We start from the raw sequence: 19,299 nt of genomic DNA, 5'->3' as shown, positions 1-19,299 counted from the left end.
CTTGTTTTTTATGGCCTTCTGGATGTCTTTACATACAGACAGCCATAATTAATGTATAGATTAAAAAACTTTACCAGTAGTTCAAAAATCTACCACACTCTTATTTCTTACCCCTCCCTTTATAGGGTCCTCTTCTTAACATGATTCTAGGGGAAAAAAAGGGTTCAACCTATGTTGAACTAGACTATTAAGACCTTTTCAAAAGTGCTTAGTTTTTGCATACTTTGTTTTTGTCTGATTGAAAAGTGCTATGAAATTGATTGTCAACTAAGTCACAGTTCAAATCAGTATCAACGGGAGTAGAAATCAGTTTTTTTCGCCTAAAGGATATTATCAGGAAGCAACTATTATTGATTAAATGCAATTTGTTTATTTTAAGGATCAATGTAAAAATAAGAAAAAGATGAGGGTTTACTGTATTTTCTTGGCAGTTATTTTGTTTGCAACATCTGAAGCATTTTATGACAGTGAAGATATGGAAATTTATGATCTCTTTGGAGAAGTAAATGGGACATTTTATGAACTACTAGGTGTTGAAAATGTAAGTTCTCAACTATACTTGGTCTTGTTTTTATCCATTTGCAAGAAAAAGTCCTTTGTATTAAGCAATTTCATCATTTATAGAATGAATTAAAAATTTACTACTGTCTCATTCAGCTTTTCATTCGAACAGTAGTGTTTAGAATTGATGAATTGGGCGAAAAGTCATGTTTTGGTCTGTAAAATCACCAAAGTGATACTCCATGCCCCATACTGCCTGGACTACCTACTCCACACAAAGATTATTGTTGAAACCTGTTGAAACTTCTATATCCTTCTTCTACCAGCTTCCACTCATATATAGTTTTCTACAATTTCAATTGATTAACACTGTCTCAAATCATACGAAACATAATTTTCTTTGAATCATAATTCAATGATATTTGAATTATAGACTGCAACGACAGCTGAACTTCGCCGAGCATACAGAAGGAGATCAAAGGAACTTCATCCTGACAAAAATAAAGCTGAAAATGCTGAAGAACAATTTCGTCAGGTAAAGCAACAACTACAATCACTGCCTTAAAATTTGGCACAAAAGGAGAATTCCCTCAAAATTATAAAACTGAAAATGATTTTTAACTCCTTTAAAGTCCGGTTGGAAAGAAGAGTTTTAAAATGATATCTTTTAAAAAAGATTACTTTTTACACTATTACGATTACTACTTAAGGGTAAATTTTTGCAGGGATTAAATCTTGCAGTTGAGCTTATCCGCAAAATTTTAAGATTTTGTGGGGACTTAATTTCCTAATTTGCACTATAAGGAGACAATATTTTTAAGATTTTGTACCTTTTTGCGCCAAATTATACCAAATTATGCATGTTGGTTGTCGAAATACACATTGTAAGCGCTTCTTTGATGCCAGTTTTTCTCAAAAAATGTCGGGGTAACGCCTTTCCAAATTTCCATTGGGACTCAATTTCACAGATGACACCCAAATCCGCAAAATATGCAAAATTTAATCCCCACGAAAATTTATCCCATTAAAGTAAATAAAAATCGATTGAAAAACTGTGACATTTTATTTCCATACTTCTGTCTTCTGGTATGAAAAGAATTGAAACTTTAGACTTTCTTGTTTTTTTTTTCAGCTGGTTGGCGTTTATGAAATCTTAAAGAACTCTGAAAGAAGAGAAAAGTGAGTTTTCAGTTGTTATTCTTTATGACTAAAATATTGTAAATGCATTGAAAAGTCATTATTTGCGCGCCTTAGAAGATTCAGATATTTCACCTTCATTCTTATGTTTTTGCGTTTACCGTACTTGGTCTCGTTTTCGTGCAAACAGTACTTTGTATTTGAAATTTTCCAGGTTACTAAGCAGATATCCAATATGTAAAAGCCGATTATTCAGATTTAATAACCCGATTAATAGTAGTATACATTACCGAGGGTTTATAAATCCAATAACTGACGAAAAACTATTGAATAATGTTTTATTCTATATCTAAGGACAACAAATACTAACATGTTGATAAAACCTACCGGGTGCACCAAAAAAAGTATACAGGTTTGTGGAGATATTGTGACCTTCAGGATTTAAACTTGAATTTTGAGCTATCATACATTAGATTTGAAGAGGTAGTTCGATAATAATTAAAAAAAACTGACTTTTTTTTAATGTCGAAATTTCAAAAAATCATCAAAAACAGCGAGCAAACTTTTCTCTCGACATTTACCATATAAAAATACCGAAAATGCATCAAAAGTTGTTACGGTATATGGTAAAACAAGCTATTCCCATGTGGGATAATATTTTTGGAATAACTGAAAAAAAGTTTTGGAAATCTCCAAGAGAGGTTTTGATTGTTACGTGTGTGCTATGTGAGAAAACTTTTGAAAAATTAGATCACCATTCCTCCACTTTTTGCTCAATGAATTTGGGTCTGTATTGAGTTTGCTCGTGTTGGAATTGTTCATGACGTGCAAATAAGATGGAGAAACTGTTGGCAAAATATAAATAAGAAAAAAAAGAATAAAAAAAAAAAACAATAAAAACTGTGTTTTTGTCATTTTGTCTTATTTATAGCGTGATTGCTGTTTTTAATGATTTTTTGAAATTTCGACATGGAAAAAAAGTCAGTTTTTCTTAAATAACTTTCGAACTATTTTCTCAAATTTAATGTATGATAGCTCAAAATTTAAGTTAAAGCATTCTCTATACGATAAAAAAAGAATGAACAAAAACTCCTGAAGCTCGCAATATCTCGACAAATCTGTATACTTTTTTTTGGTGCACCCGGTATATCAGAGATGAGTGAAATACGTCAGCAAAAAAAATCGAACATTCGAATCTTCATTCTAATCAATTTCACTCTATTTAATTATTTGATTTGTAAAAGCTTTAAATCTTGGACTTGGACGCCTGGACATTCGAACATTTTTAGTTAGTTTTTTTACAAGAAATTATCGAAACAAAGAAAAAAGTTTTTAAAGGTTTTAGGTATTCTCAGAGATATATTTTATATCAGGCCATTTTCAAAAAAATGCATTAAAAAGAAGAAATGCAGATGATTACAAATGCTATTTTAATTATCACAAGCTGTATAATAATAGGATCACCAACAACTGCCACAATTCCTCCATCTTTGATGTTCACCTTATTTTAGAGATTATAACTTACTTGACTTACTTGACTTATCTGCACACCTCATGGTTGAGGTTTCGCCCACTTATTGACCTTCTCGCGCCATCTGACTCTATCGCGTGCGGATTATAGCCGAAGAAAATGTAATAAACAAAGACACGAACTAGTTTATCTCTATTTCCTAGGTACGAACACGTTCTACAATATGGCGTGCCACGAGGCGCCCAAATCTATGGGCGTTATCGAAAGATGGGTAATTTGGAGGTCTCCATTATTGTTGGGCTGATTGCCACCCTTGGACATTATTTAGCTTGGTGGGCAGCATATCTTGAAAAATACTATGAAATGGTAAGGGAAATTTTACCTAACTTCATATATTGTTAACCGGTTACTTTTTCGAAGCGGGCTACACGGCTTTTTGTGCAATGCAATTGGTTATTTTCGCCAATGATTATTTTGTCCGCTGTTAGGAAAATTCATTGTGACGTCAGCTTTTTCAAAGGAAAATGAACTGATTAGTTGTAAGTGACGTAAGTCACTTGGTCACTCTCAACCAATCAGCTGTTGGGTCCGTAGAAGACATTGCAATGGTGCATATCATGAATAGATACAATAATGACCGGTCTTTTCGGACTGTACTGTGAAATATTGCCCTCGATCTACGGAACGATCTTACGAGCTCGGTCGTTACTTGACCTCGGGTAATATTTCTCAGTACAGCCCTCACTAACCGGTCATCATTGTATTAGAGGTTTGTCATGTTTTGGTGAGTTACGTTTTTCCACCATTACGGAAGCAAACGTTCGATTTACGTAAGGGATCGATTCTACAGACTCGAGCATTTGAACATTTGCTTCCATAATGGCGGAAATAACGTAATTTAACATAAAACATGAAAAACCTCTAATGTCAAACATGTTGTGAAATAAAATAGATTTTTTTTTAAATAATGATTCTAGGAGGAATCATCATTTCTTATATTTCAAAGGGATAATCAGATGGTTTGAGATATTTAGATTACAGTAACCTTCTGTGGTCCTTAGTAAAACCTCAAAGTATTTTTGTGTAACAATTTTCCAAAATCGAGATATCAAAATTTGAAATTTTGGACAAGGGTTCTTACGCGGTTCTTACGTTAAGATTCTATTATTTTCATCCTAAAAGCCAAAAACTTGTAACTGAAATATATCGACTTTGGGAAATATTTAAACAAAAATGTTTTGAGATTTTCCTCAGGACAATAGAAGGATCTCACAAACCAAATATTACAAAACATCTGATTATCTCTTTAATGCGTCTTCTAATTCGTTCTGTTAAATTACTTTTACAAGTTCTGGTTAATTAAAGTCCTCTAAAAATTGGTCCATTTTGCTTTAAGTATACATTCTCTTTTGCTACCATGTGACAACATCTCTCTTGGGAATTCAGCTCTAGTTTAGACGGCCGACTTTCTGCCCTGCCTAATCTAATTCTTAGAGTAGGCAGAAGTTGGGCAAAAAGTGGCAGCTAAAATCTTCGCTTGGAAAAGATTGAAAGAAGGCATTGCATTGACGTCAAAAGAGGGCAATGCGCCCACTTTATGCCCACTTTAATTCACAATTAGAATAGGCAAGGCAAAGAGTGGGCCGTCTAAACTAGAATTCAGTCTAGTATGCACACGTGGTTTCCACGTAATATCAAAAGAGACTACACTTAAAGCAAATGAACAACGCTTCTCTACCTTATTATAGTGTGGACTATAATAAAATCTCAATCCTAAAGATTTGACGTCTATCGGAAAGTATTTAGAACTTTAAATACCCGTATTTTATGGTATTTTTCGTTTCTGTTTCAAGTCTTCTCCACCAGATTTCGCCCATAAAAGGTTTTGCCAGAACTTAGCTGTGGCCTTAGCCGTACACTCCCTCGCGAGTTTGACTTAATTTCAAATACATTCAACTTTCAACAAAAAATTAAGGTGATCTCGTCCAAGAGAAGATGTCTTCTAACCCGGGTTGTAAATCATTTTCTTATGTACAGAGGCGATTATATAACCTCTGTACCATGCCCAGAAACGCCATCTTTAACCGCCCTCGTTCTCTGAATGAACTTGTAGAGGTTTTGTGTCGCCCAGATCGCCTGATCTGGGAGTCTAGTTTGAAGCTTGTGATGGTTCGGCGGTTTCTGAGCGTAAGTACGATTTATTAGAATGAATAGTTTTGTACAGTAGTAATACGCTTAGTGTCCCCTTCTCTTTCTCCTGTCTGATCTACTCCTCTACTATTTAATAGTGTGGTGTTCACCCCATAGGATCCTGGTCGGACATCATGTTATTACACTTAGAAATAAAATTCACCTTTTTTTAAAAGAGCGAAAAGTTGGAGCCAGAAAGACGAAAACGAGATCGGAAGAGGAGGAGACAAACAGAAAATGAAGACGATGTTCCTGATGAGTTGGATGTAGCTTACAGATTAGGTATTAAAGGAAGAAATTTTGACGAGAAGAAAATTTGGCGGATTTGGTAGATTTGGCGGATTTGGCAGATTTGGCGGATTTGGTCAAAATTTTTTCCGTCATCCGCCAAATTAAATTCCCGCCAAATTTAAGTTGCTCTATTTATTTCCCCAAATGTGTGCTGTTTCAGGCTTTAAAACAGGTTTTTCCTTTTTTTAATGGCGTTTTTTGGACAAAAATGAAATGACAAAATGACGAAATGGAACATAAACTTGTTTCTAGGGGCTTTATTTAATTCTCGTATAATTAGAAGACTAGAAATCTTCAATAAAAGTTAGAATTTTCAGAGCAAACTCGACTTCTACTAAAAAGTCTTATTTCATCGGACATGTCTTAGATTTTCTTTTGATACGTTTTATAAAAGAAATCAAAAGGTTTTAACGATCAATTACCGACAGATTTCCAGTTTTATTTTATAACTCCATGATATGAGCCATCCCTAGGGGGTGATCAGTGACGCAATAAAAAAGCCCACCCATACCAATCCCGCAAATCGCTGGAGCGTCTCATACGTATTTCCTTAAAAAAAGGAGGAAAGGAAATAAACTAACAAAAGGACAAGGAAATGTACGACTTAAATTCGATTGGGAGGTTTTTAAGTAGCTCTTAATATGTAAAAAATCGTTTTAGGACGGGGATGGTCTGAGTGGGCAAGAAAAGGACGTTTATTTAGATTTTTTGTAGAACATCAATTCACACTATGGCTAACATAATCCGTTTCATCGTTTCAGAACGTGATTTGAATTACCGTAAACCGGGACGTTGGGATTTCCTGCCATTCGTCTTATTTCGAAATAGTAAATATTTTGTAATGAGTATTCCGGACCGGATTCGTAAAAAGAAAGAAGAAAAGAGACTTGAAGAAGAAAGACTGAGGCGAGAAGAAGAGGAGAGAAAAGAGGCTGAAGAAAAAGGTTTGTAACTTTCTTAAGTAACTCTTTTAGCACATTTTCAAAACTATTGAAGTGCTTCCAGACTGCTTTGTAAGAACGTATAGAGGGGAATTAGAACCAACAAATTTTAAATTGTTATCCGAGTCTCAAATTAAAGCGTGAAAGTTAGCTAAATAACCATATTTATAAGAACAGCTTAAGAACATTTTAAAACCGGCAAAAAGGGAAGAAAATCAGATTTTAGCACAAAATATTCTAGGAGGCTAAAGATTTAATGTATTTCCAGTGGCTAACTAACTAACTAACTAAAGATACATATAAATTTGCTCATTTCTTTGATCGAAATGTTTATTTACTTATGGCGATACATTGTTGTTATCTCATCAGAGGTGTAACAACGAGTTTTCCTTTCGGGGCGAGATTGGAAAAATTTTGATCTTTTATAGGGGAAATTTTCGGAGAAAATCTTTCTCGTAACTTATGCAAAGCTTTAAAAAGCTTTACTATCATACGTCAAAAATTAAGTAATAAAGGTTTTGACCCTTCAAAGCCGTTTTTTTACAAAAAACAGGTTCAATAGTTCAATAGCATTATGGGCATGAAATCCTGAAAAATACAAATATTGTTTTGGGAATGGATTTCTAGTAAGTATTTGATCCATTGAATCATGGTTCACCTGAATTGTAATTTCACAGTTTCAGTAAGTTGTGAGCAAGGGGTCAATGTTTGTAGGTTTTAAGGTCTAATAGTGTAGGTTTTAACTTGTAATTTGATTTTAACGTTTAGTTATGAAAATATTTAGGTACCAATGATCTAATTGTAACATTAGTAACTTTGCAGTGAATCACTGTTCAAAATTTGAGACCAAAAAGACTTTTTTTAAAAGGTAATTCGAGAAAAAACATTTTGTAGGTTTTAAGGGGTATAATACAAATGCAATTTTATGGACTCGCGAAATTAATCCCATTTTGTGTGATAGCTAAAAATTCTGGCTAAGGCTGACCGGGAAAATGCCTTTTTTTTACCCAAAAAGGCATTCACGCTTTTTTATTAGCAGTTAGAGAAAGGTTTCATTCCGAAGAGTTAAAAAATCAGACTTTTGCATTAACACGCATGCGTAATGGTTCAGTCACTTTTCGGTCGGGGTTGTGGATGGCCAAAAGTGGACTTTTTTTATTCTTCCTTTTTGACCTTTTCGATATTTTCGATTTTTGATTATTTCGATCTTATCATTTAGAGTCAGGGTTGGAGCTCGAAACATTGCGTCATTATTTAGATGATCTGTATAAAGTGTAGAAGAGGCTTTCTGGGGGAAATTGTATACTCTTCGGAATAGGACCTTTCTTCCCCTCTAAGACTGGTGTTTTTTTCATTTCATGATGGAAGTTCTTAACTTTTTGGGGGAAAATGATCCTAAAATATTCTTAAAGTATTCTTAAATTAAGATCCAACCTAGCCTAATTCTAGTATGTAATACATACCTCAAGCAAAGATTTGGCATTTTTGTGAAAACTTTTAGCATTGTTGGGGGGTAATTGCGATTTGCAGGTAAAATTCTCTAAAAATTGACATTCTTAGGTTCTGATGCCAAGTTCCATGATGGTGTTATTCTTAGCAGATGCTTTATTTTTTGGCCATTTTCATCATGAATATTCATATAAAGTATATTCTTATAAAAAAGCGTGTATTGAAGTTGTTTGTGTTTATCCATATGTTTTCAGAAGGCAAGCAATGAAAACGAGATGATTTGGTCTTGAAATGCAAGAGTTTCATCGTAATAAAAACAAGGAATAATACTCAGAAAGAGGGTAGTCCCTTTTTCGGTATTTTGTTTATTTGGAAAATTCATTGCAGGAGCTTCCTCCCTTATTTTTTTTATTTCCATCCCAATTTTACACGATTGCACGATTTAATTGTAACTGCACCCCTCTAATTCAATTATCATATTTTTTTAAATTTCAAAACAGGAGCCCTTTCGGTCGTGCTGTGAGGGTAATTTTGGTTGACGTGGTCCCATGCACAGATTAGACTTCTACTGTTTTTACATGTGTCTATTTCAAAGTACCTTTTTTTTCTGGTAAATAAATTGATTGAAGCTGAGTCGCAGTCACTTGATTATTTTTACCATTTTAGATCGAGTTGCTAAAATGCTATATTAAATTGCGTGTCTTGCTTTTTCTGAGCGAACTCAACTTTTAAACTGTTTCCTTTTTATTTTGAAGTTGACCTATATTCACTAGAGGAGTTACATGTTACTTTTTTAAGGAACCTTAACTTGGCTCTGAGTCTGGAGTTACCTATTTTTCCAGAGAATTCGTTCTGCCTGAAATTTCATTATCGAGCTGTTTATTTACTTAGCTACTAACTTTTGATTTGCTAAGTATGTAACTTATGTATAAGTATAACAATTTACTACAGTACAGAAAATGACATTAATTGAAAGTTGTTTCGTCAATATTTTGTCATCTTTTTGTTTACTCTTGGGTGCCAAATAAACGGGGGGGGGGGGGTTCGACTAAATGGGGGGGGGTTGGGAAAAAGTTTTCAAATTAAATAAACGGGGGGGGACCTAATTACCGGGGTGTTGGAAAATGGACCTTTAAAAACCCTAAAAAGGGTCAAAATAGACTAAATTTAGGCTTTTCAGAGTAAAACAAGGATAAGGTCCGGTGGGGTTGGAAAAAAATCGAAAAATTAACAAGCGGGGGTCCGTTTATTTGGCACCTAAGAGTAAATGTTTACATGCTAGAGTTTAACTTTCTGTTCCTTAACTTGTTATCCTATTCTCAGCCTGAGTAGTTCTTTAACAATTCTTAATTTTTCGGGCCATTTTAAGCCTCAAGCTCCTTATAAACGTGTTCTTTATTAAAAAAAATCGTGTAAACTAAATCTAGTGTGCAGAATCTTTTGCTATTTGGATTATCTAAAATTTCATACTTTTTTAAGAAACAGTAGATTTTAATTTCCAAGTTTTTAGCACTTCTTTTTTTGATCAACAACAGATATATATCGGTGGTTCGCCTGTTTAATAAATTAAGAAATGTCTTTCATGTAAGATAAAATTTAATTTATCAAATAAATGCGTCTGAAAAATCGACCAAAGTAAGATTACTAAGTAGTCAAGTTTTATAATAGCTCCCTCTGTAAAGAAGTAGCTGTGAAAAGGGAAATGAAAACTCCTAGACGTTTACATCTATATGATTCTCAAATGACCCATTTCAGTTTTTGCCTTTTGTCTTTTACGGGTAATATGAATGAATTTATTAAGCCTCTCTTAGGCCTCTCTATTAAGTCTACTACAACCATAGCTCTCTCCACATCACATCTCGTTTTACGTTTTCCTTTCTTCAAAGTCTATTACCTTTGGCGAAAGAACTTAAGTTTCTAGCAGAGGGAGGGAGTATATTTTGTAGTATATGTTCGTAATGTACCCTGTGTTTATTTTTCAATGAAGAAAAAAGAAAGCTTCTATCGTGATTGGCTCTCTACTACACCTGTAGTGTTATCCTTTACAACTTTACAAAGTTCTCCTAATTTCCAATCCGTAGGTCTAGTTCATGTTTACAGTTGAGATTTTGTCGTGTTTGTTGCATCATAAAATGGTAGAAGTGCTTTAGCTCAATGGGTAATGGATACTATGGGACTATGACAGCTTCTTTATGCTGGTCCAAAATGTTTCTGATTTTTGCGTCTGATCAATAGATAAGTCCTGACTCTCCAAGGAAAATGTTATTTTAGTTTATAGATACTTCCATTTTTGTGTTAAATGATAATCAATGGAGGGTTGATGTTTCCAAAAAAGGGTTGAAATAAAGCATAAAGTAATGTAGGGAACAAATTTTAGTCGTCTAGAAACCTTTGTGCAAGGCAAAAGTTGCATATTAATATTGGTTTGCTATTGTTAAAGAAAAAATATCTAGGGGGTTTGTTCGGAAAAAATGGTTTGTTTTGATTTCGTTAATAGATTTGATTGGTTTAGAAAAACAGAACAAAAGGAGAAATCAGAACACACAACAATTTTCTCTCTCGAAAAATTACCTTTTTTTGACTTTTTTAATCTTAAGATAATTAGTGTTTTTTTTGGAAGGGGGTTCTGAAATTGTCAGTGCAAAGGATTTTTAAAATATTTTACTTCTCAGGTTTTTTGAAATATTGTACTTCCCAAGCTTAATCAATGGAAGGGTAATGTGGCTTTAGTTGATTTTGAAATGAAACTTTCTAATGGCGAGTGAACATATCCGTCTTCATTCCTTGTTTTTAGTGAAAGTTTGAAGAGAGTTCCTAACAGAGAAACTTCTGGAGGGTTGTATTCAACGTGCAAAATAATGACCATTCGAAGATTTGTTCTTAATTGTTCTTTTAACGTACTTGTTATCTGTTTAAACCTTGTAGTCATGGTGATCATACACAAAGCTAGGTTGAGACACAACCGGTATTTTTTAGTACAAATATTATCCGGACTTGACGCGATGTATGCGGTATTCACCATGTTCATTAGTATACCGTTGTTTTTTATGACGGACGGAAATTCCCGATCGCATCTGATTGACGCCTTAAATCTCGTCATGTACACATTACACGTGTTGTCTTTGCAAACGTTCGCCTTGATATCAATCGATCGATATATCGCTGCTGCCAATGGGCTATCTTATCATCGCATATTACCGAGAAAGAAATTGAAATGCATAATATTATCATTACTTGTCTTTGATTTCACTGTGAATTTAATGCTCATAATTTTCAGTGAAGCCAAGATAAACGTTTACAAGACTAGCCGTTACTTGATGATATTCTTCCTAGTATTCCGTAGCGTGACTTGTATCACTATCATGATTACAGGACGTCTCGCTGTTAGAGCACGTAAATCTAATATTGAACGCGTGGTAAAATTACGACCTTCTAATCAACTTCACGGAGAAAACGCAGAACATGCTAGCACGCTTAAGAATATGAATGTCAGTTTGAAAGATGTTATGGTTCTTAATTTCTGGTTCATATCACTTCTCATACCTCTCATCATTTTTGGCGCTTTGGAAATTATTTTGAACGTCAACGAATATGGAGCAGTGATTCTTCTGCTTATTGTGGGAGGGAATATATTGAACCCGTTGATTTATTTGTTTACACAGCGTGATATAAAAGGCTACATTATGAAACGTTTTCGCCGGTACCAGTCTTCAAAACACGAACTCGACAGTTAGTACAGATTCAGAATACCCGCTTTTTTTTCTCATAAGAATACACTTTATAAGAATGTCCATGATGAAAATGGCCAAAAATTTAAGAATAATGCTAAGAATATCACCATCATGGAATTTTGCTACTCAAGCTAATAATGCCATTTTTAGAGCATTTTCGATTATAAATTGTCAATTATCCCCAAGACGCCAAGTAAGGCTCACTTCTTTTACATAAATGCCATTTTATGCTTAAGACGTATGTACGGGGTATGTACTAAATGTTAAATCTAGTTTGAATTAGGATCCTAACCTAAGAATGCTGTAAGAATATTTTAGGATGATTTTCCCAAAAAAGTTAAGAATATCCATGATGAAATAGATTTACACCATTCTTATAAAAAAAAGCGTGTACTGTATTTCCATGGGTAGGTAGAAAACCTGGCCCACCTCTCTGGCCCGGGCCATATGGCCTACCCTTTGGGGCCCACCTTACAACTCTAAAAAAGATTTGATTCTTATCATTCTGAAAATCTGCAAACCAATTCTGAGGTTGGACTTTGGTTTTTCTGGCATTTAGAAAAACAACGAGACTGAAATAAACAAAAATAAATAAAAAGTTTTGAGTCTGCATTTTATACACCTGACACCATGACAGATTAAGGGGACCCCCGGGAGAGGGTCTGGTTAAGTCCTGCACGGGTGCCAAAAACCCCCGTAGCGCTGTTTCTTCAACTTTTCAGGACTTCGGACCCCTTTTTTCGGAATCTTCACCCAAAAAAACATAAAGTATCAAAACCTGGCGAAAAACTTTGACGTTGATCCGAACCCGACTCCAACTCGGGATCCCTAGTGCAAGAGCACAATGCGCTTCCATTAGGCTGACTTCTGTTAAAATAGATAAAAATTTTAAGGGTCTTATGCCTTGGTCAGATAGACAAGACCTACGTTAAGAATATTTCACCCTCAATTTTGGCACTTTCTTAAGAATAATTGACCCTCTCATCCAAAGTACACTATTCTTATAAAAAAAAGCGTTTAATTCTTAGAGCGTTTAGAAGATTTGACCAATTGTTTGTCGTAAAACGGCTGATGCAATAACGCCAACGGGCTTTATAATGAAATTATAGCGCATCCCGACGCACACATATCATTATAACCTGGTTGTCCGAGAATAAAATCGGGGAAAAAAATGTTTGAAGGTAGGCCAAAGGGTGGGCCAAGGGTAGGCTATATGGCCCGGGCCAGAGAGGTGGGCCAGGTTTTCTACCTACCCGTATTTCCATGGTAAAAAATCTTAAGTGTAGATTGGAAAGCTTTCTTTTCGTAAAAAGAACAGGCATAGTCTGAAAAATGTCGGGGAAATTAAATAACAATAATAATTCTTTTCTTTGACAATAGGAGTTAATTTTCATAAATTTTCAGGTCAAACATCTTGCTAAAATAAGTAAGTTAAAAAGCAATTTTTTCATATAGCTAAAGAAAGACTATAATCAAAGCTTTAGCGTTGCAGAAGCTTCATTTTTTGGGTTCGGCAAGAAGTTTCACATTTCTTGTTTGGCCTCCCTATTCTCTTATGTTCTTTTCTATCTTTTTCAGCGGCGCAACCGAAGCCAAAGCGTGTGAAACAACCGAAGAAGATTCGAGACGCTAGCGAGTATGATGATGACGAGTCGTGGAATGTGTTAGGATTGCAACCAGATGTCGATGGAGAAGGAAAAACCATCAAGAAAGAAATCAAGGTAAAGAAATAACATCATGAAATAATACTTACAAGATTTGTGATTGTAAAAAAAATCTTTATACTTTTCATATTTGGATTTTTCCAAAATCCTTTATCCATTAGATTTTTCTCCTCAAAAATATCTTTCCAGCAGTGTTATATCCTTTCTATTTAGCATGAATTGGCCACTTAGCACTGAGAGATTGTTAAGAAAAAATGTGTCCACAGACAGACTTTAACAGGATAGCCGCCAATAATTCCTGTTTTCTGAAATTTTTAAATTGTTATATTTGAATGAATTATGAAAAACAACACAGACTAGATCTTTAACGAGAAGCAGCCTCTAGATCTAAATCCATAATTTTTCATGTCTTTGTATTTGCACTTTCTTATTCTTCTCTCTAGAAAAGCGAATGGACTGAAGATGACTATGCGCTTTTAGCGAAAGTGATGGCCAAATATCCCGGTGGTACGCCTGGCCGATGGGAACGTATAGCTCATGATCTCGGTAGAACTACCAGTGACGTAAGTCCGTTTCTCTATCAAATCTCTCTTATTCATTGCGGTGGAAAAATCAAAATATAATAGCCGCATTCTTTTTCACCGTTCAACATCTTCTTTGCGGTGTAGAATTCTTTTTTATCGAAAATTGTTATTTCTTTTCGTGTTTTTTTTTGTTCTGCTCTGGAAGATAACAGCACGCGTAGCCCCAGATGGAACTCTTTAGTCAATATTTTCCAAGGCAAAGTTAAGGAAAATCCATGATATAATTTTAAATACTCATTCGAGCGTTATTCGGCTTTGCAGGGTGCGAGGTTGAAAATTTTGCGATAATTTGCGGATATTTTTTTAATATGCAGCCAAATTGCTTAGGCTCAAGTCCTGAAATCAGCAAATCTTTTTAATAATCTATAGAAAAAGTACCAGAAATTGAGCCGAAAAGCTAATCAACAACTCCAGCCTGACCCCAAATCTAGGTTGCTTATAAAAAACAATGTGTAGCGCCGATTAAGTGCTTGGATTTATGTTTTTTTGTTTTTGTTTTTTTTTAGATAACAAAGAAAGTAAAACAAATGAAAGAAAGCCTTGCAGCTAACAACGCAGTTCAACAAAGTAAGTCTGATTAAATTTCAATGAAAATCACTTCTTTAAAACTTAGACTTTGTGCGAAATGTCTTGAGAAAGTCAATTTTAATTTGTTGTTTGGATCTTGTTATTGTTTGCTCGTATTTATTGTGCTTAAAGATGTTACCGTTCGCTAAAGGGATTATAAACACGGAAAGAAATGCGCGGAATTTAAAGCCGATAATTGGTCTAGTACCTTTTTTATAAGAAGAGTGTTTTTCTATCATGGGCATTCTTAACTTTTTAAGGAAGATTATTCTCAAATGAGAAAAGACAAGACAACAGACCCTCTATGGCAATGCATTTTGAAACTAGCCGTAGATACTTACCCTGAGTATCAGACCAATAATAGAAATTTTATCGTGCATGTGTCAATCTAATCACTGTAGAAAATATCAAGATGAAGAGCAAATATTACCATTTTTGAGTTGTGTCATGGTTACTTTTCTTTGCGTTGATTGCGCGCTGAATAGAATCTGGATTGGTCGGCACAGCGTCGGTATATGATTTCGACATGTGCTTTTCACGGTAGTAGATACTGGGTACAGACAAACTCAGTTGCCGAATTCCATTATTTTGATATTCTTAGCATTATGTTAATTTTAAGTTGACTGATTTTAAACAAGTAGCTGTAAGGAAAAAAATACAAAAGAAAACTTAAATACGATAATAATGCAGCCCCCCCCCCGAATAAACGCACCTCCTAAAAATCAAAAAATTTAATAAATACCCGGGGCGTTTATGCGAAGAAATACGGCATTCTTTTAGAGTGCAATCCTATAAAGAAGTTGGGTAAACATAAAATTTCGGCGCTAGAGTTTTGAACATACAGCATCAAATTTCTATCATGTACAGTCGGTTCAGCAGCACCCCCCCCCCCCCCCATTCCGCGAAACTCGAGGCTTCTTGAACAATAGCATAGTTTACACTTGCTTAAAGACGTGTTTTATATTCTTAGGACGTCTTTTCGTATGAGTGTGTTTCATATTTCAGATCCTGGCTCAGACAAGTTGGTGACAAAGAAACTGGACATCAATATCAGTGATACCATAGTAACCAAAGCTATCGGTAATGAATTGGATAAAACCAGTTTGTTCATCTCCAATAACACATATGAATCACCCGATGATATCCCGGATGATTTTTGGGAAGGAACAAGTGCACCAGAGCCTGAGGAAGATATCTATATACCTAAAAAGAAAACGAAAGTGAAGACCAGACCTGTGGACGATAAACCAAAAGAGGCGCCTGAGAATGACGACGCGGCGGTGCCGAATGAAAACGATAACAGTCAAAATAAAACAGTAGATAAAACAACAGAGAGTCAACCTGAAACGAAACCGGTGGAAGACCTTTGGACCCAAATTCAACAGAAATGTTTGGAAAGTGCCATTCAACAATTCCCTAAATCAACATCAGAAAGATGGACGTGTATATCAAGAGCCGTACCGGGAAAAACCAAGGTTTGACGATTTGATATGGTTGTCTTTCCTTTTTATAAAGTGCCAACACATGGACTAGTATATTGACCTACGCAAATCATAAGGAACCTTATCTAGTAGTTCGCTTTTAAAAAGTGACCGTTGTGCTTATAGTCCTTCTCTCCAATTCTTGATAATGATGGTTATTGGTGATCGTTATTGTTCTTTTTGTACCTCAACTGAAATCGCCACGAAATCGCCATGTAACTAATGAGATAGAGGCTAGAGAGGAATCTTCAACCTTTCCCAGTCAAACAAAAGTGACGATTGAGATTGCGCTGCATTTCGAATTGAATTTACATGTGATGCCAGTCAAAAATTGTGTGAAGTATCAAAAAATCAACGAAAACACATTTTTCTCAATAACTCTAAAAATATTTTCAATATAAATGCGAAACTTCAGCAAACATAGTAAATACAACAAGAAATAGGCTAAGTAAATTTTTTTGAAAAAAATATGTTTTTGGTGGCTGAAAGTTGAAAAATATAGTCTACCATAAAATATCAGCCACCAGACTGTACATTCACAATTTATGAAAATTAAAACAAAAATCCTTGAGAGGAAATGTCAATCTAAATTGCAGATAAAAAATGTACATTAAAATTGAAGGGTAAATGGTCCAGAAAAAAAGGATTTTTTATTTGGTTCTTTTTATGAAAGTGTCTATTAGCTACCAAATATGTACTTTTTAACGATAATTTTTTCTAGTTTCTATTAATCTACATTTGTCAGACCTCTTGAAGCTAAAAATGAGTAAATAGTACGTATTTTGGCGGCTGACAAAAACTGAATTTTTCAATTTGCGCTGTCCTAAAACTTGTATATATACAAACTGCCATAAATGATCAAAAACAGGATCATGCATCAGTTAGACAATTAAGCTAGTTTTAGTTAGCAAAAAGAATTAAAATGTACGAATTTGGTGGCTTCATATTTGGAAAAGATTTTTCCTTGATTTGAAATTAAGAAATTTAATGTACTTAAATTAGGTATGGAACTCCGAAAATCTAAGAAAACTTACATGTTTTTTTATAAGCATATACAAATCCGAAAACAGGCTCAGAGATGCTTAGGTCAAAAGCTTAATAAGGATTGAGGGGATGCTTAAATCTAAAGCATAAATTTAGGGAAATACTGAAAATCCGTGAAATTCCAGCCAAAAAAAGCCAAAATCAGGAAAAAAATAATTTTTGTGGGCCTAAGCAATGCTTGTCATATGCTTAATTTTTCCCCATATCTGAGCCTAGATATGCTTATAAGTGCAATGCTCATAAAAAAAACATGTAATGTTTCGCCCTCTTCAACCCTTTTTATAACACTCAGATTCTACAGCAACGTTTGCAAAGCTTAATTCAGCCACCAAAAATGTACATTTTACATTTTTAATATAAAACATTTTAAAATATTGTTTACTGGAGAAAATAAATCTATATTACAGCAAAGATTCATGGTGGGTTTCCTATATTACAGGAAACTGTAAAACAGCCGCCATTTTTGTACATTTTCATACTTTGTCAGCTTACATTTGCCAAAAACAAAATCTGATTTTGTCTATCCTAAGAAAAATGATAAAGATTTTAAAACATGCTATTTTTTCAGCCGCCAAAAACGTACATGAACTAAAAGCTTATAACTTTTTGTATAGTCAGCCGCCAAAGGGGAAAATTATATCATTGGAAAGCCTGACTTTTCTATTTTTCTCTCAAATTAGTTATCCCAACTCTGTTCATTTGCCGGGCACTTTTGTAAAAGTCCTGAAAATCTTCACTTTTTGGGGGGTATTTTTGACTGGCATCGTGCACTTTCTTTGTTTTCGCTGGGTAATTCTGACCATAAATAAGATACAACTTTTAATCCAGGATAAACTCCAGGGTGAGCCTCACAACTTAAGCAATATGTGGCTTCAAATCCTACAGGAGATTCGCCTCTTGGCCTCGGCTATTTCTCATTTGGTTGTAACGACACTTTCTTTTTTCCAGGAACAATGCATTGCGCGTTACAAGTTGATTGCCGAACAAATCCTTCAACGAAAATCAAAACAAGGAAAGGGAAGCTAGCTTCACACAACATAGTTTTTTAGACATTCTATATTTTTAGGGGATAGTTTTTCATGAACAATCGATCAACCAATTCGAACTATAATTCGAAAGCCAAACCCTTTTCGAGTGTTTTATTTTCCTATCGTTTTAATTTAATTGGCGATGTGTTCAAAAATTATTATGATCTTTGTTTTGTTTCCTTTTACAACGACTTCATATAAAGTTTTATAGGTGCTTTATCCGGCCTTATCCTTCCTTGATGCTTTACTTTTGTGTTTTTATCAATTATTTTTTATTACAATTTAAATTTTTATTTATACGTCATTTTCATAGTATTTGGGGATGCCTAAAAATATGAGAAATATTAAAATCGAAATTTTAGCGATAAAAACTTCTCGGCTTTCTCAATTTCATTTTATATCTTTACTGGGGCGGAGAATATTTCCAGGAAAAATTTCTAGGGGGTCTAAGGAAAGTCTTTTTGGACCTACTCCTCCATTTCCACCAAAAATTTCTAGGGGTTCTAAGGAAAGTCTTTATGGACCTACTCCTCGGAGGTCCTTTAATTTAACCTTTGTTCGTTGTCCGTTACCAGCTTTTCCCGAGGTTGGCCGCTGATTTTTTTCTGGATTTTGCATAGTGATGCACAAATCAATTACAGTACCTAAAAAGTGACGAAGCCCAATTTATTTTGGGAAAATTTGGGCCATAAAGATAAAGGGAAAAGTTCTCTAAAAGTTCTTGCATAAAGATAAAGGGTAAAGTTTCCTTAAAAGTGACTGAACCGAAACTGTTTTTTTTTTTTTCAGAAATATTTTATAACCGTAAACTTTTTAGGAAAATTTGCCTTTTGTTATTTTTAGGGAAAATGAGCATTTCTCTCGACTGACTTGGCATTTTTTCTAATTTTTTGCACACTGACGTAAAATGATATTATTTAACCCTATTCGGCCTAGGGGGGGGGGCTGTTTCTGTTCGGAGGTCAAATTATTGGTAATAAATCCTGAAATAATAGAGCTTTTGCCATGAAATTTTCTTTAAATTCCTAACTTTTATTTAGCTTCAAAAATTTGACACCAAAAAATTTTCACACCTTGAGCATCATGACATTTCAGACAGTAAGGTGTCACAAAAATTGACACTTTTCTAATACAAATTTATTTTTATTGTCAAATATATCGTTTAAACCGTAATTTATTGAATACGATTGAATATTTAGGATAAAATAAGCATTTTGAAC

General features: G+C 34.4%; 1 protein-coding gene across 1 annotated transcript; it reads left to right on the top strand.

Annotated features, from left to right (window-relative positions):
* The first annotated feature begins 374 nt into the window (after positions 1-374).
* On the top strand, positions 375-18,442 carry LOC136808887 (dnaJ homolog subfamily C member 1-like). Its single transcript, XM_067065453.1, has 11 exons — positions 375-541; positions 935-1,036; positions 1,634-1,680; positions 3,313-3,475; positions 5,476-5,581; positions 6,352-6,534; positions 13,290-13,432; positions 13,819-13,938; positions 14,466-14,526; positions 15,532-16,001; positions 18,000-18,442. Exons 1-11 carry the CDS (start codon positions 404-406, stop codon positions 18,075-18,077), a joined length of 1,611 nt encoding a protein of 536 aa, XP_066921554.1. The 5' UTR covers positions 375-403; the 3' UTR covers positions 18,078-18,442.
* Positions 18,443-19,299: the final 857 nt, after the last annotated feature.

Source organism: Clytia hemisphaerica, unplaced genomic scaffold (assembly GCF_902728285.1).
Source record: "Clytia hemisphaerica strain Z4C2 unplaced genomic scaffold, Clytia hemisphaerica genome assembly, whole genome shotgun sequence".
Lineage (NCBI taxonomy): Eukaryota > Metazoa > Cnidaria > Hydrozoa > Leptothecata > Clytiidae > Clytia > Clytia hemisphaerica.
Note: the sequence above shows the minus strand (reverse complement) of the source record. Positions and strands in the feature narration are given on the sequence as shown.

Excerpts from the sequence above, each read along its gene's own strand:
- LOC136808887 (XM_067065453.1), top strand. The coding sequence starts at position 404 with ATGAGGGTTTACTGTATTTTCTTGGCAGTTATTTTGTTTGCAACATCT. Across the intron at positions 5,582-6,351 it reads GGATGTAGCTTACAGATTAG|AACGTGATTTGAATTACCGT; the intron begins GTATTAAAGGAA and ends TCATCGTTTCAG. Across the intron at positions 14,527-15,531 it reads TAACAACGCAGTTCAACAAA|ATCCTGGCTCAGACAAGTTG; the intron begins GTAAGTCTGATT and ends TTCATATTTCAG.